Source organism: Chelonoidis abingdonii, chromosome 2, assembly GCF_003597395.2.
Source record: "Chelonoidis abingdonii isolate Lonesome George chromosome 2, CheloAbing_2.0, whole genome shotgun sequence".
Taxonomy (NCBI): Eukaryota; Metazoa; Chordata; order Testudines; family Testudinidae; genus Chelonoidis; species Chelonoidis abingdonii.
The window spans coordinates 150,616,859-150,633,522 of NC_133770.1; the positions used below are offsets into that span (position 1 = coordinate 150,616,859).

The following is a 16,664-nucleotide window of genomic DNA, read 5'->3' on the forward strand; positions in this document are numbered from 1 at the left end:
CCCACCCCAACCTTATTCTCTAACAAGTTGGAAAGACAGTGGCTTGAGAACCAATCCTTTTCCCTTTGACTACATCATTGACATTTGCTGCACATTCCTTGGATAGCAGCAAAGTATTCAACTGTCTAGACGCAGCCAAATAAGAACACAAAGCTTACTCTGAGCAAATCACTAACAAGCAGAGGTGAGCTGGGGTGGGGAGGTACCGCAGGGCTCCTTGGGCCAGAGGGTGGGGAGATTCCGCGGGGGTGAGGGGCACACTTCAGGGGAGGAGCTGCTGCAGGGCTGGCAGGGCACAAGGTGGAAGTTTCGCCTAGGGTGCGAAACTTCCTTGCACCTGCCCTGTGCTTAATGCAGAGATTTTTCTACATGGACTCCACCTAACGAAGAGAGGGAAAAGTATCTTCGCAAACAGGCTGGCTAACCTAGTGAGGAGGGCTTTAAACTAGGTTCACCGGGGGAAGGAAACCGAAGCCCTAAGGTAAGTGGGGAAGTGGGATACCGGGAGGAAGTACGAGCAGGAGAGCGCAAGAGGGAAGGACTCTTGCCTCATACTAAGAAAGCAGGACAATCAGCGAGTTATCTTAAGTGCCTATACACAAATGCAAGAAGCCTGGGAAACAAGCAGGGAGAACTGGAAGTCCTGGCACAGTCAAGGAATTATGATGTGATTGGAATAGCAGAGACTTGGTGGGATAACTCACATGACTGGAGCACTGTCATGGATGGATATAAACTGTTCAGGAGGACAGGCAGAGCAGAAAAGGTGCAGGAATTACATTATATGTAGGAAACCAGTATGGCTGCTCAGAGCTCCAGTATGAAACTGCAGAAAAACCTAAGAGTCTTTGGATTAAGTATTAGAAGTGTGAGCAACAAGGGTGATGGGAGTCTGCTATAGATCACCAGACCAGGGGGATGAGATGAACAAGGCTTTCTTCAGGCAACTAACAGGAGTTACTAGATCACAGGCCCTGGTTCTCATGGAGCACTTCAATCACTCCGATATCTGCTGGGAAAGCAACACAGAGAATCCAGGAAGTTTTTGGACAGTGTAGGGGACAATTTCCTGGTGCAAGTGCTGGAGGAACCAACTAGGAGCAGAACTCTTCTTGACCAGCTGTTCACCAACAGGGAAGAATTAATAGGGGAAGCAAACGTGGATGGGAACCTGGGATGTAGTGACCATGAGATGGTTGAGTTCAGGATCCTGACACAAAGGACAGCAGCAGAATACAGACCCTGGACTTAAGAAAAGCAGATTTTGACTCTCTCAAGGAACTGATGGGCAGAATTCCCTGGGAGAATAACATGAGGAGGAAAGGAGTCCAGGAGAGCTGGCTGTATTTTAAAGAATCTTTATTGAGGTTGCAGGAACAAACCATCCTGATGTGTAGAAAGAATAGTAAATATGGCAGGCGACCAGCTTGGCTTAACAGTGAAATCCTTGCTGATCTTAAACACAAAAAAGAAGCTTACAAGAAGTGGAAGTTGGACAAATGACCAGGAAGGAATATAAAAATATTGCTCAGGAATGCAGGAGTAAAATCAGGAAGGTCAAATCACACTTGGAGTTGCAGCTATCAAGGGATGTTAAGAGTAACAAGAAGGGTTTCTACAGGTATGTTAGCAACAAGAAGAAGGTCAGGGAAAGTGTGGGCCACTTACTCAATGTGGGAGGCAAACTAGTGACAGAGAATGTGGAAAAAGCTAATATACGCAATGCTTATTTTACCTCAGTCTTCACGAACAAGGTCAGCTCCCAGACTACTGCAGTGGGCAGCACAGTATGGGGAGGAGGTGACCAGCCCTCTGTGGAGAAAGAAGTGGTTCGGGACTATTTTGAAAAGCTGAAAGAGCACAAATCCATGGGGCCAGATGCACTGCATCTGAAGGTGCTAAAGGGGTTGGCGGATATGATTGCAGAGCCATTGGCCATTATCATTGAAAACTCATGGCGATCAAGGGAGGTCCTGGATGACTGGAAAAAGGCTAATGTAGTACCCATCTTTAAAAAAGAGAAGAAGAGGGATCCGGGGAACTAAAGGCCAGTCAGCCTCACCTCAGTCCCTGGAAAAATCCTGGAGCAAGTCCTCAAGGAATCAATTCTGAAGCACTTAGAGGAGAGGAAAGTGATCAGGAACAGTCAGCATGGATTCACCAAGGGCAAGTCATGCCTGACTAAACTAATTGTCTTCTGTGTTGATATAACTGGCTCTGTGCATGAGGGGAAAGCAGTGGACATGTTATTCCTTGACTTTAGCAGAGCTTTTGATACGGTCTCCCACAGTATTCTTGCCAGCAAGTTAAAGAAGTATGGGCTGGATGAATGGACTATAAAGTGGATAGAAAGCTGGCTGGATCATTGAGCTCAACGGGTACTGATCAAAGGCTCCATGTCAGTGGCAGCTGGTATCAAGCAGAGTGCCCCCAGGGTCGGTCCTGGGGCCAGTTTTGTTCAATATCTTCATTAATGATCTGGAGGATGGCGTGGACTGCACCCTTGGCGAGTTTTCAGATGACACTAAACTTGGAGGAGTGGTAGATATGCTGGATAGTAGGGATAGGATACTGGGGGACCTAGACAAATTAGGGGATTGGGCCAAAAGATACCTGATGAGGTTCAACAAGGACAAGTGCAGACTCCTGCACTTAGGACAGAAGAATCCCAGGCACAGCAGCAGTTCTGCAGAAAAGGACCTAGGGGTTATAGTGGATGAGAAGTTGGATATGAGTCAACAGTGTGCCCTTGTTGCCAAGGAGGCTAACAACATTTTGGGCTGTATAAGTAGGGACATTGCCAGCAGATTGAGGGACGTGATCATTCCCTTCTATTCGACATTGGTGAGGCCTCATCTGGAGAACTTTGTCCAGTTTTGGGCCCCACATTACAAGAAGGATGTGGAAAAATTGGAAAGAGTCCAGCGAAGGGCAACAAAAATGATTACAGGCCTGAAGCACATGACTTATGAGGAGAGGCTGAGAGAATTGGGATTATTTAGTCTGCAGAAGAGGAGAATGAGGGGGGATTTGATAGCTGCTTTCAACTACCTGAAAGGAGGTTCTACGGAGGATGGACCTAGACCAGGGGTAGGCAACCTATGGCATGCGTGCCAAACGTGGCACTCAAGCTGATTTTAGTGGCACTCACACTGCCCGTGTCCTGGCCACCGGTACAGGGGGCTCTACATTTTAATTTCATTTTAAATGAAGTTTCTTAAACATTTTCAAAACCTTATTTACTTTACATACAACAAGCGTTTAGTTATATAATATAGACTTATAGAGAGACACCTTCTAAAAATGTTAAAATGTATTACTGGCACGCGAAACCTTAAATCAGAGTGAATAAATGAAGACTCAGCACAGCACTTCTGAAAGGTTGCCAACCCATGAGCTAGACTGTTCTCAGTAGTGCCAGATGACAGAATAAGGAGCAATGGTCTCAAGTTGCAGTGGGGGAGGTCTAGGTTGGATATTAGGAAACACTATTTCACTAGGAGGGTGGTGAAGCACTGGAATGGGTTACCTAGGGAGCTGGTGAAATCCCCATTCATAGAGCTTTTTAAGACCCAGCTTGGCAAAGCCCTGGCTGGGATGTTTTAGTTCATGTTGATCCTGCCTTGGAGCAGGGGGTTGGACTAGATGACCTCCTGAGGTCTCTTCCAACCCTGATATTCTATGATTCTATGATCCCTAGCAGCACCCCAGAGCCTGCACCCCCAACTGCAGCCCTCAACCCCCCTGCACTCCAACCCCCTGCATCACCCCAGGGCCCTCTCCTACACCCCACAAACCCCTCATCTCTGGCCCCAACCCCATCCAGAGCCTGCACCCTCTCCAACACCTCAGAACTGTGAAAGTGAGTGAGGGAGCGGGGAGAGCAAGGGAGGGGGGATGGAGTGAGCAGGGGCGGGGCCTCAGAGAAGGGGTGGGGCAGGAGTGTTCGGTTTTGTGCTATTGGGACGGGGGTGGCCAACCTGTGGGTCTGGAACCACATGTGGCTCTTCAGAAGTTAATATGTGGCTCTATAGGCACCGACTCTGGGGCTGGATGAAGCTACAGGCGCCAACTTTTCAGTGTGCTGGGAACTGCTCACAGCTCAACCCCTGGCTCTGCCACAGGCCCTGCCGCCACTCCACCCCTTCCTGTCCCCTCCCCTGAGCCTGCCGTGCCCTCATTCCTCTCAGCCCCCCTCTGAGCCTCCTGCACACCATGAAACAGCTGATCCGGAGGCGTGGGGATGGAAGGTGAAGGAGGTGCTAATCAGTGGGGCTGCCGGTTGGCGGGAGGCGCTGGGAGCGGGGCGCTAATGGGGGGCTGCTGATGTATTACTGATGCTCTTTGGCAATGTACATTGGTAAATTCTGGCTCCTTCTCAGGCTCAGGTTGGCCACCCCATATTAGAAAGTTGACAAATATCGGGGGTAGCTGTGTTCGTCTGTATCCACAAAAACAACGAGGAGTCTGGTAGCACCTTAAACACTAAAAAAAATCTGTTAGTCTTTAAGGTGCCACCGGAGTCCTCCCTGAGCCCGCTCAAATAAATGGGTTAATCTGTAAGGTGCCACAAGGACACCTGTTCTTTTTATTAGAAAGTTGGGCACCATAGCAGTGCTGCAGTGCCTTGGGTGTAGTGTACAGCGCCGAGCCCCCTGGCCCCGAGCTTGGCGGCCCCCATACCGAGCCCCGCCCCAGCCAGGGAGTTGCCCTTCTCCCCCACAAAAGATGCGGGAACGGAGCGCGGACCCCATGATTGACATCCGGCGGTCCCGCCCGCCGCGCCTCGCTAGCTAATCGCCTGCGCCGCCTCAAGCGCGTCTTCTCTTCTATTGGCTGCTTCGAATGCGGCGACGGCCAATGCGCGCGCAGGAACGGCTGGCTGCGGGAAGGGCGGTGCAGACCCGGCCGCTGTGCTGGGCTCCGGCGGAGAACGAGCGGGCGTCATGGGGCGCGGAAGGGCCACGGCCGCCCAGGGTGAGTGCGGGGGGTGGGGAGAAGGGGGGGGCTCCGCTTTGGGGTGCGGGGGGCTCGAGCCCCTCCCTCCTCTGGGTCCTGCGCGGGTGGCCCCCGCCCCCTCCTCTGGGAGCGGGGCCAGGCTCTGTGCGGGGAGCGGGTCGGGGGGAAGCAGCGCTTCCCTTGGTGCGTATAGGACAGGGGGTCTCAGACTCAGCTGAGCTCCAGGGCCACACGAGGACTAGCACTGGCCCAAGGGCCCCATTTACTGACCCCCCCCCGGCCCTAGTCCACCCCTTCCATGAGGCCCCGCCCCTGCCCCACCTCTTCGCACCCTTTCTCTGTCTCCATTCCAACCCCTTCCCCAAAATCCCCACCCCAACTCTGCCCCCTCCCTGCCCCCAGAGGGTATGTGGTGTGTGGCAGGGGCTCAGGGCAGGGGGTTGGGGTGCAGCGGAGGACAGGGGCGCAGGGTGTGGCAGGGGACTCAGGGCAGGGAGTCGAGGCACAGGAGCGGTGCAAGGTGCAGCAGGAGGTCAGGGTGCATGAGGGGTTTCAGGGCAGGGGGTTGGGGTGCAGTGGGGGAAAGGCGGACAGCGTGTGCCAGGGGACTCAGAGCAGGGAGTCGGGGTGCAGGAGTGGTGCGGGGTGCAGGAGGGGTTTCAGGGCAGGGGGTTGGGGTGCGGGGTGCAGCAGGGAGATCAGGGCAAGGGGTTCGGCTGCAGGAGGTGCTTGGGGGGCGGGCTCCAGACTGTCGTGCACCGGGGACAGGGTAGTCTGCCTGACTGCCTTTCCCCTGCACCATGCCAGGAAGTGGCCAAAACCTGAGGGACGAGGGGCGCAGGGGGGTGTGTGGCTGTTGCTTCAGGCACCACCCCAGCAGCTCCCATTGGCCAGGAATGGAAACCTTGACCAATGGGAGCTGCTGGGGGCAGTGCCTGAAGCAACCACCGCACACGCCCCTTGTCCCCCAGGTTCCAGCTGCTTCCCTGGACAGGGCAGCCCTGCCCCCGGTGCACATCAGTCCAGACCTGCCCTAGGTGAACACTGGGGGGGCTGCGAGGAGCTCGCGGGCCGCAGAAAATAACCCCACAGGCAGTGTGTTTGAGACCCCTGGTATAAGAGATGCTGCAGCACACTACTGTACCCCTTTCTGAAGTTTGATTTGTCTTGTGTACCCCCAAATTTTACCTCACTTAAAAACTACTTGTTTACAAAATCACACAAAAAATATAAAGCAGTCACAGCCACGCTATTACTGAAAATTGCTGACTTTCTCATTTCTACCATATAATTATAAAATAAATCAATTGGAATATAAATAGTGTATAGGATATAGAGCAATGTGAATAAGTCATTGTCTATATGAAATTTTAGTTTGTACTAGGGATGTAGGAGGTTAACTGATAAGCTTGATGCTTATTGGAGATATCCTATCTCCTAGAACTGGAAGGGACCTTGAAAGGTCATCGAGTCCAGCCCCCTGCCTCTGATTTTTGCCCCAGATCCCTAGGTGGCCCCCTCAAGGATTGAGCTCACAACCCTGGGTTTAGCAGGCCAATGCTCAAACTACTGAGCTATCCCTCCCCCACAGGTTTATGTCAATGGTTAAACTCTGGTTGCTTGAGGCTGCTGGCCCCACATGCCCAGGGTCCCTCTGGGCTGCCAGCACTGCTGCTGTCTGGCATTCTGGTGCGCCTGGGAGGTCTCCAGGCTATGGGACCCTGGGCGTGGGGCCAGCAGCTGGGAAGTCTAGTTCCCTGGGTAAACTTAACCATGTAACTGAATTTTAATCGGTTACACAGTTACTGTTTTTACACATTACTTACATCCTTAGTTTGTACTGACTTTGCTAGTGTTTTTTATGTAGCCTGTTGTAAAACTAAGCTAATAGCCAGATGAGTTGATGTACTCCCTAGAAGACCTCATGTATCGCCATTGGGTACACATACCCCTGGTTGAGAACCACTGCTCTAGTCTAAAGGCCTCATTCTGTTTCTACCTTGAATTCCCTTTATGCCAAAGGCCTGAGCACTGAACTGTTGTTTGTTTGTTTTGTTTTTTGCAATAAAAGCATTTGTATGTGCTGGGCTGGACTGTAATACCTTCCCCTATATTCACAGTCAGGCACCCAAACTGCTGCACTAGGGCATTGTTTCCAGAATGGTCTTGCCTCTTTATTTTATGGGGCTCAAATTAAGGACCTCTCTATTTCCTTGTGTTTTGCCCCATCTGTCTGTTTGTATCACCTGTTGTCTCTAGTCTTATAGTAGGTTGTAAATTCTTTGGGTCAAGGATTATCTTTTTAGTTCTATTTGTACAGCACTTGACACAACAGGATACTGGGGGTTCCTAGGCACTATGGTAAAACAAATGGAAATAGCTATATACTTCAATGATAGACATCTTTGGGGTGGTCTACACTAGAAAATTAGATTGTCCCAGCTACATCGCTGAGGGGTGTTAAAAATCCACACCGTGAATGATGTAGTTAAGCTGAGCCAAGTTTCTGTGTAGTTAGTGGTAGATGGTGTAGGCCACCTCTTATAGAATTGGATTACCCACACCAATGGGGGAACCTCTCCCATTGATGTAGGTACTCTCTACACTGAAGCACTACAATGGTGCAGTTGCAGTGCTGTTTCTGTGCTGCTGTTGCATTTCAAGTGTAGACAAGGTGCCCTTACTTTCCATGTGCAAAGTTTCAGAGCATACTGGAGAGCCACACCTCTACATTTCATTTGGGGAGCATCCACACTAACTTTTACAAATGTATTAACTATCTTGAGTCAAGAGACAAAAAGTCTAGTGAAGACAGAACTTATGCATTACTAAAGCAGTGGTTCTCAACTAGTGTTCCCATTAGCAACATGGGAAGAGCGAGGTGGTTATGACTCTGACACATGTTCATAGCTCCCAGGCTGCAAGCCTTTGTTCTAGAATTCCATAGGCCTGATCCAGAGTAGGGGTATGTCTACACTACAGCAGCACAGCTGTAGCACAGACACTTACTACAGTGACGGAAGGGGGTTTTCTGTCACTGTAGTAAATCCACCCATCTGAGAGGCAATAGTAGGTTAAGTTGACCTAACGAGGTCGCACAGGGTGTGAAATTTTTCACAACCCTGAACAATTTAGCTAGGTCAACTTAGTTTTACGTATGGACTAGGCCTAGGATTTGGAAGGGGTTATCTGGGTTGCTTCTGTTGGTCAGGCTAGTAAGTGTGAGTGAGAGGAGGAGGAAGAGAACTTTTTTTCCCTAAATAAAGCATTGGCTATTTTGGTCATGAATGACACCGGTTGCTCATGGCTCTTTTTTGCTAGCCAGGAGGGGTGTGGGGCAAATTCACAGGTCTTGGATCTGGACACCCTGATGGAGTCTTGAATGTACTGAACTCGGGAATACAGGTGAGCTGTTTGTTAGCAAGTATAGGCAGGGTGGATCAAGAGAAGACTTCTCAAATATGTTTGATCTTTTCAGTGAGGTACGTTGGTAATTCTTTGCAGAGCTTGGTGCTGGGTTCTGTTGTGAAGTGGTTGCCACTCTGGATAGCTCCTTTGGGTGAGATTTGGCAGCTTGAGTGGAGGCTGATAGGAAGGTTCTCTTTGCCTGAAATGTAGCTTGTATAGGCTGGAGGAACGTCTTTGTTCCAAACTTCCTCAGCCTTTGTTTTCCTCCATCAATGCTCAAGTTTCTGACCATCTCTCTTCATTTGGTGCAAAGTGTCAGAACCAAGGAGATCTGTGTGGGTGATGAGAAGGGTGGGGCTGTTTGGGGACCAGTGTGTCAGTGGTTGAGGCTAGCATATAACATGGAAGCTAACACCTTCCAAATCCTAATCTAGACAAAACCATAGAGTTTGTCTTGACTAGGATTTAAACAGTTCTAAAAATCCAGTGCGTACAAGACAGTGTATTCTTTTAATGTGCTAGATGGTCAAGTTGAAACCTTGGGGTGAGCTGCATTGGATCAAGGTGTTAATCTGTGTAAGTAGTAGGGAAAAGGTTGAAATTATATCAGGGCTAGTGAAGTACTCAATAGTCCTCACTGAGGTTTGTCTAAAGAGTTTGCAATTAAGCGTTAGCCTACAAAGAAGAGAAAATTGTGCTCTTTTTGATTAGTTTATATAAGTAAAGGTTAAGAGTTATATATTTTTTTCTAGTTGTCTTTTTAATGTTAGACATATCAGGTCTTGTCTAGCCCATTTTTAGTAGAGGACTCTGGATGACTAGAGAGCTAGTGACTTATGATTTAAGAAGATGAAAATTAAATAACTGAGAGAGAAGAAATTTTAGGCAAGACTCTGGGTTTTTACATTACCTTGAGGTAACACCAAGCACCCCCATGTTCATCCTTGTAAAATAATTGTGCGGTCTCTAATGCAAAATTTGCATGTCGGGTGTCTTCGGAAGGCTCATGATGCACTGAGCATTGTTATAGTTGTCCGACCCGAATGCGGGTCCGGTGAATTTCTTTTAATCGAGTGAGGAAAAACCAAGACCAAGCAGACTGACAGTTCAAAACACCACTTGGCCGTTTATTAACAGGGAGAAAATTACAACTTGGGCTGGGCAGGAGCACTTCTATCAACTAACAGTACCGTTAGACACGATTTAAACCAAGCTATTTACATGCAATAACACATAACCAAATACTTCACAATTAATTGCTCTTGTAAAAGATAAACGAATACACCAAATTAAATGATCTGTGTGCACACTTAACCAAATATTATTATCAAAGGCACCAAATTAAATTTAATAGCAGTTCTAATAATAACTCAATCCTTGGATACCATATATACACAACTTTACAGCAGGCGGCAGCATATGCAGTTGTATACCAAATAAAAGGGGAAGGAGGAGAGGAAAAGGCTAGGCAAAGCACAGACAGTTAGCGAGTAAGTACCGTATTCCAGGCGCAGCTGACCAGCAGCACAGACACCAGAAGCATACCGAATCCGTGGAAAAGTACCGTAGAATAAATAAGCAACACGTGAAAAATACCGTTGAAAAAATAAGCAATCCGTGGAAAATACCGTTGCGAAAATAATAAACGACACGAGCCGGCTATATCCGGAGGAGACCCCTGGCTGAAGGGTTGATCAGGTCCTTCAGTCAGTTCGCGGATACCCCTACAGATCCTGGCGCGAGGCATGGTTTTATTCCAGGGACTGTTTTACACCTGGCACAATTTGATTGGTCCCTAGCTCCCCCACCCTCCAGGTTCCAAGCTGTTGCCCCCTACGTGGGCAGATTTTGCACACGGCACACTAGAAGCTACTAGAAGCTGCACTCAGCACACTAGCATAGTTTTGCACACAACCCTAATCCGACCCTTTGAACTGCATTACGATTGGTCAGATTGGGCCCCTTTGCACAAGGCACACTGGTGTTATGCACACAGCACTAACCTGACCCCTGGGTTGCTAGGCAGAAGAGCAGGAGACTGCACATGACCCTAGCCTAACCCCTAGGTGACCAGGCAAAAAGGTAGGAATCTGCACACGGCCCTCTAAGGTTGCACACCGCCCTACGGTGCTGCACACAGTACGAGTGTGACCTTTAGATGACCGGCAATTGGCCATACAGACACCATGTTAGGCCAGAGGCCTTTGGGCTCCGACAATAGTGATGTTACAGTAGTTGTTATAGTGATGTTATAGGTTATAATATCATGTATATAGTTATGACGCTGAAAATGTATCTTCATGGCTTAAAATAAGCCCGGACAAAGACTCTCCAAGAGCAGAGAGACAGTTCGCACCTCATCAGGGCATGTATGGGACAAACCCAGCCCAGCCACACAGGAACAAAGGACACTGGTGTAGGCAGCAACAAAAGGATTTGTTGGACTCTTCAGTGAGTCACCCACCCCCCCTTCCTTTGGTCAGTTTGGGGCTGTGATGAGGTAATTGTCACCTGACTCTGAAGGGATGGAGGCAAAGCCAAGAGGGGAGAAAGGACATGATAAAAGGGAGAGACATTTGCCATGTTCTCTCTCTTCCACCTACATCTACAGACAGCACACACAACAACTGAAGCGCTGATCAAAAAGGAGAGCCTGGCTGAAGGGCAACTAGCCAGGCTGCGGTGAGAAGCATCTAAGTTTATAAGGGTACCGGAAGTGTTAAGATCAGCTTAGAATGCATTTTTCTTTTATTTCATTTGACCAGATTTGACTTGTTATGCTTAGATTTTAAATGATTATAAGTCAGTCTTATATATCTGTTTGTTTGTTCTACCTGAAGCAGTGCGTTTGGTTTGCAGTGTGTCAGAGACTCCCTTTGAGGTAACATGCCTGGTACATTTCAATTTCTTTGTTAAACTGATGAACTCATATAAGCTTGCAGCGTCCAGCGGACATAACTTGTCATTGCAAGATATTGGCTACTGTCATTCGGTTGCACAATTCAGGCAGCAGCTTACATGCCAGAGGCTGTGCGTGAACAGCCTAGGAGTGGGGGTTCTCACAGCAGAGCAGGGTAAGACTAGCTCCCTGAATCAAGGATTGGAGTGACGTAGCAGATCACCGGTCTGGATAACACCAGAGGGAAACGTCACTCACTTTGGGGGCAGGGGGAAGCATCTTTATTAACTCCTTTTATTTAACATGTTTACTATGCTAGTGCCTGGGGCTAGCCTCGTTGTGCTAGGCAGTGTACAAACAGTCATAGATGGTTTCTGCCCCCAAAAGCTTACAATCTAAATAGATAGGACGGACACAAGATGGGGCAAAGGGTATAACACACAAGCAGAGTGAACTATGTGATTGCAGCAAACGTCATGTTAGGCTTTGTCTACACTAGCACTTTTGTTGGCAAAATTTTGTTGGTTGTGGTATGAAGAAAACACCCCCCTGGCTAACATAAGCTTCACTGACAAAAGCGTTGGGATGGACAGTGCAATGCTGACGGGAGAGTGTCTCCTGCTGACATAGCTACTGCCACTCATTGGGGGTGGTTTAATTAGAGCTGCTACACAGCAGACCTTTGCTTCTGTAAGGTCCATAGTGTAGCCATAGCCTCGATTCTCCTTTTTAGTTCAGCCTTTGAAAGATTCAGCACCGCAGCATCCTGCCCGGTACTCCCAAAATCACCCCAAACAAAACCAACCTTCATATGAAAGAAGAGACCTCACTTTGTTATGTCTTTATAGAACTCAAGTCTTACTTTCAGATGTTAGCTTTAATATTAACACCACAAATATGAACTAGTTTTATGGTACACTAATTTCAGTGACATATTTCTAGGAATAGTGTCGCCTAGTGCAGTCAGCAGAGAAAGGAGCCCAAGAGATTTGTTTTAGGGTAAAATAATTTAATTTAAATGTGAATTAAAACTTATCAGCCACTCTCAATAATATGTTAGAAATATTCAGTCCTATGATTTTTTTTAAAATGTATATTATACTTTACTGTGATCTCGTTGCAGAAGAGCGGCAGAAGAAGCTTCAGGAGTATTTAGCAATTAAAGGAAAGCTGAAGTGTCCAAATACAAAGTAAGTTTAAACAAATTTCTAATTGAATCCTGCCTTGCTTGCTAATACTTAACTTCAAAATTCTCTGTTAATGATTAGCTGAGAATTTCTGTTTCCCTGTGCTTAGCTGCCCCTATAATGACAAGAGGAACATATTTTAGTACCCTGGTTCTCAAGTTGTGGTCTCCACAGAGTTGCTATCTCAAAACAGAATCATCTCTTCTTAGTTATAGCCTCTTCAGGTATTTTTTTTTCCCTCTTTGTCCAATTAAAGGGATATAGTTGACTCAGATTACACTGGTCAGAATATGTTGACTATAGTTAGACCTAAGATTACTGTAACTGAAAAATTAATTACCCTGTGTATTTGACAAAAAAATCTTATGCATTGTCAGTTAGGCCCCAATCTTGGAGCAGGATTTCTGAGGACAGACTCTTATGCTCAAGGAAATCCTATTGGAGGACAGAGGCCTTGGTCAGGTTCCCTTGTTTCTGTGAGCGTCTCTCACAGAAAAACATTTCATTTTTAAAAAATGAGGTTGTAAAGCCACAAATTGGCAGATAGATTTGTGTGGATGGGAGCAGATGTGGAACCTGATATTGTTCTTAATTCACTTTTTTAATTGACTAGATTTCTAGTTGACTTTAAACTATATTCTGTGTAAGTGCTTTGTCTGTCTTTAATTGAAGTTTGTAAATTGCACAACGATTGCATTTTGTGGCTGATGCCAACATTAGAGAGGTAGTAAAAATATAGGGGAGCAGAATAGAGCAGGGGAATTTGCAGGTGATATGGGGAGATTTGGTGCTAATAAATTTGAAGTCATGCTCCCAAGGAGAGGAAGCAAATAGCTCAGACAGGATGAGGTGATAGAGGAGAGGCATTAGAGACTTTCTAATCTTGACTCTTTAATTCTGACCTAATATTCAGTTGACAAGCACTAGTACTATGGCAAAGGGGAGCCCTCTTTTAAAAAAAACAAAAAAAACTTCATATATGTTTGTGGGGTGATGAGGAATAAGGTCTAGGAGCCAGGGTTAGAAAACTGGCTCCCTGCCCTTCAAATAATGGCCAAATAGAATCCATATGTTGCCTGTGGTAGTGCAGGGCCTCAAGAGGGCTACATGGCTTGGCGGTTTCTAAAGATCAGAAATACAGCTTAGTAGAGAGGGGAGAAAATGCGTAATCTCTGTCACTTAGTCAGTGCACAGTTATGATCAGATATATATTCTCTATCTAGACCCTTGTATCTCACCGTCTAAGTAGTATCTGAGCACCTTACTAAGCAAAAATTAATCTCTATAGAAATTCCTGTTGTGCTGCTAATCTTTATGAATACTGCACTGCAGTTTGTTATGCTGTCTGGAGTGGCTCCCGACCCTGAATCCCTGCCTGGTGGTGTGGTCTATAATTAGATTTCACCAAGTCAGTAACAACTGTGAACTCCTGGATCACTATACGAGTCTTATTATGGAATCACAAACAGTCCCCTTAGGGCAGGAGTGGGGAACTTTTTTTCTATTGGGAGCCACTGACCCACAGAAAAATCAGTTGTGGGCCACACACAACCCCATTTTGGGGGGGGGGGGGGGACCTCAGGGCTTCCCCCTAGGCTCCAGGGTAGGGCCAGAAATCAGGAGTTCAGGGAACGGGCTGGGGTAGGGGATTGGGGAGGGGGCTTAGGGCTAGGGCAGGGGGTTCAGAGTGGGGGTGCCTTCTCTGGGAGTGGCTTGAGGTGTAGAAGGGGGTGAGGGGTGTGGATCCAGCTGGACACCGCTTACCTCAGGTGGCAGCGCAGTGGACTCCTCTCCCTGCCCTAGCCCCACGCCACTCCTGGAAGCAGCCATGATGTGGCCAGGCAGCTCTGTATGGTGCGGGTGGGGGTAGGCACACATGGACTTGGAGCTTCCCTGATCACTCCTGTGCCTAGAAGGGACTGCAGGGACAGTTGCCTGACAGGCCTGGCACCCTAGCTCCCTCCCGCAGTGGGGTGAGCCAGCACTCACAGTTCCAGCCCTGTGGGGGGGCACCGAGTCTCAGGGCTTCCAGCCAGCAGGATGGAGACTTGCTGTGGGCCAGATGAAATTAAGTAAGGGGCTGGATTCGCCCCGTGGGCTGGAGGTTCCCCACCCCGGCCTTGCAGTATGTCTGCATTGGCAAGTTTTTGCACCAAATGTTGTTCCACTTTTATTAAAGTGCTTTAATTAAAAGCACTGTTACGTGTCCACACTAGCTCCTTGTGTTGCTGGAACAGCTGTGGTAGCTATTCCACTATGCAACTGGCCGTAGGGTGCTTTGGGAAGGGTTTGCAATGCCTCATGGGGCAGGTACTTTTCAACTAAAGCCAGCTGCTTTTCAACTAAAGTGTGGTGGGGAGACTGTAGGGGGGGTGGGGAAGAGACACAGGCCACGTCTACACTACGGGATAATATCGAATTAGCTAAAATCGGTTTTATAAAACTGATATTATAAATTCGATTTCATGCGGCCACACTAGGCACAGTAATTCGGCGTTGTGCATCCATGCTCCGAGGCTAACGTGGATTTCTGAAGCGTTGCATTGTGGGTAGCACTTGCGTAGCTATCCCATAGTTCCCGCAGTCTCCCCCGCCCCTTGGAATTCAGGTTTGAATCTTAATTGTGGCGGGGGGTTCTGGGTAAATGTCGTCAGTCATTCCTTCCTCCGGGAAAACATCAGCTGACAATTCTTTCGCGCCGTTTTTCCCTGAATTGCCCTGGCAGACGCCATAGCACGGCAACCATGGAGCCCGTTCAGCTTTTTTTTTTTCCTGCACCGTATGTGTACTGGATGCCGCGGACAGAGAGGCGATACTCCAGCGCTACACAGCAGCATTCACTTGCTTTTGCAATGAATAGCAGAGACGGTTACCAGTCGTTCTGTACCGTCTACTGCTGGAGTAAACTGGCAATGAGATGACGTTATCTCTCCCTCTCCTGTACTGTCTGCTGCTATCATGAGTGCCCCTGGCTCAAAATTTTTGAAAGCAAAATTGGATTGACTCACTTGGACTGAGTCAATCCCTCCCTTATGGTTTCTAAAAAGAGTCCGTCCTGCCTAGAATAAGAGGCAAGTGTATTAGAGAACCAGTGTATCAGAGAGCACAGCTGCTCCGTGTCAGTATTCAACAGGGGTGCCCCTGCAACAACCGCACCCGTTGCTTCTCTCCTCCCAACCTTCCTGGGCTACCGTGGCAGTGTCCCCCCACCTTGTGTCATGAAGTTAAAAGAATGCAGGAAAAAAGAACAGAGACTTGGAGGGCAGCCTCCCGGGGCCTATGACAGTCCAGGCAGTACGGAATCTTTTCTTTACACTGGAAAAGGGGGGGGGGTAAGCCCCCACTTGCTATGATGAAGATGCTTATTAGCCGTTCTGTCCTATCTACTGGGAGTACCAGAATCATCCCTCATATATTGAGCAATTATCAGGCATGGGTTCCTCGAGATGGTGGCAGTCCTACAGCACCGTCTACCACCGGGGAGGGGGGAGGAGAGGAGCGATACTGCCCTTCGCTGCTGAGCATCGCGTCTACCAGCAGCATTCAGTACACATAGGGTGACATTGAAAGTAGTCAAGGAATGATTTCTTTCCCTTTTCTTCATGTGGGGGGGGGGGGAACTGAGAAGCTGTTCCTGAACCACGCGACATATGTTTGAACCTACAGACATTGGGAGTCAGCCAGAATTGCAAATACTTTTCAGAGACTACGGGGACTGGGGATAGCTGGAGTCCTCAGTACCCCTCCTCCCTCCATGAGCGTCCATTGAGTCTCTGGCTCCCGTTACGCTTGTCACGCAGCGCTGTGTATCCTGGAGTTTTTTTTCAAACGCTTTGGCATTTCATGTTCTGTAACGGAGCTCTGATACAACAGATTTGTCTCCCCATACAGCAATCAGCTCTAGTATCTCCCGTACGGTCCATGCATGCTGAGCTCTTTTTGGATTTGAGACTGCATCGCCACCCGTGCTGATCAGAGCTCCACGCTGGGCAAGCAGGAAAGGTAATTCAAAGTTCGCAGGGCTTTCTGTTACCTGCCCGCTGCATCGAGTTCAGATTGCTGACCAGAGCGTCATGGTGCACTGTGGGATCCGCCGGAGGCCAATAATGTCGATTTCCGTCCACACTAACCGTACTCCGAATTGTTAATATCGATATTTAGCGCTACTCCTCTCGTCGGGGTGGAGTACAGAAATCGATTTAAAGAGCCCT

General features: G+C 48.2%; 1 protein-coding gene across 1 annotated transcript in view; it reads left to right on the plus strand.

Moving 5' to 3' along the window:
• Window positions 1-4,882: 4,882 nt before the first annotated feature.
• Window positions 4,883-16,664, plus strand: part of CKAP2L (cytoskeleton associated protein 2 like) — a 34,932-nt gene continuing 23,150 nt past the window's right edge. The window contains exons 1-2 of the mRNA XM_032790345.2: window positions 4,883-4,977; window positions 12,390-12,456. Coding sequence (XP_032646236.1) covers window positions 4,947-4,977; window positions 12,390-12,456 — 98 coding nt within the window. The 5' untranslated portion in view covers window positions 4,883-4,946. The remainder of the gene's footprint in view (window positions 4,978-12,389; window positions 12,457-16,664) is intronic.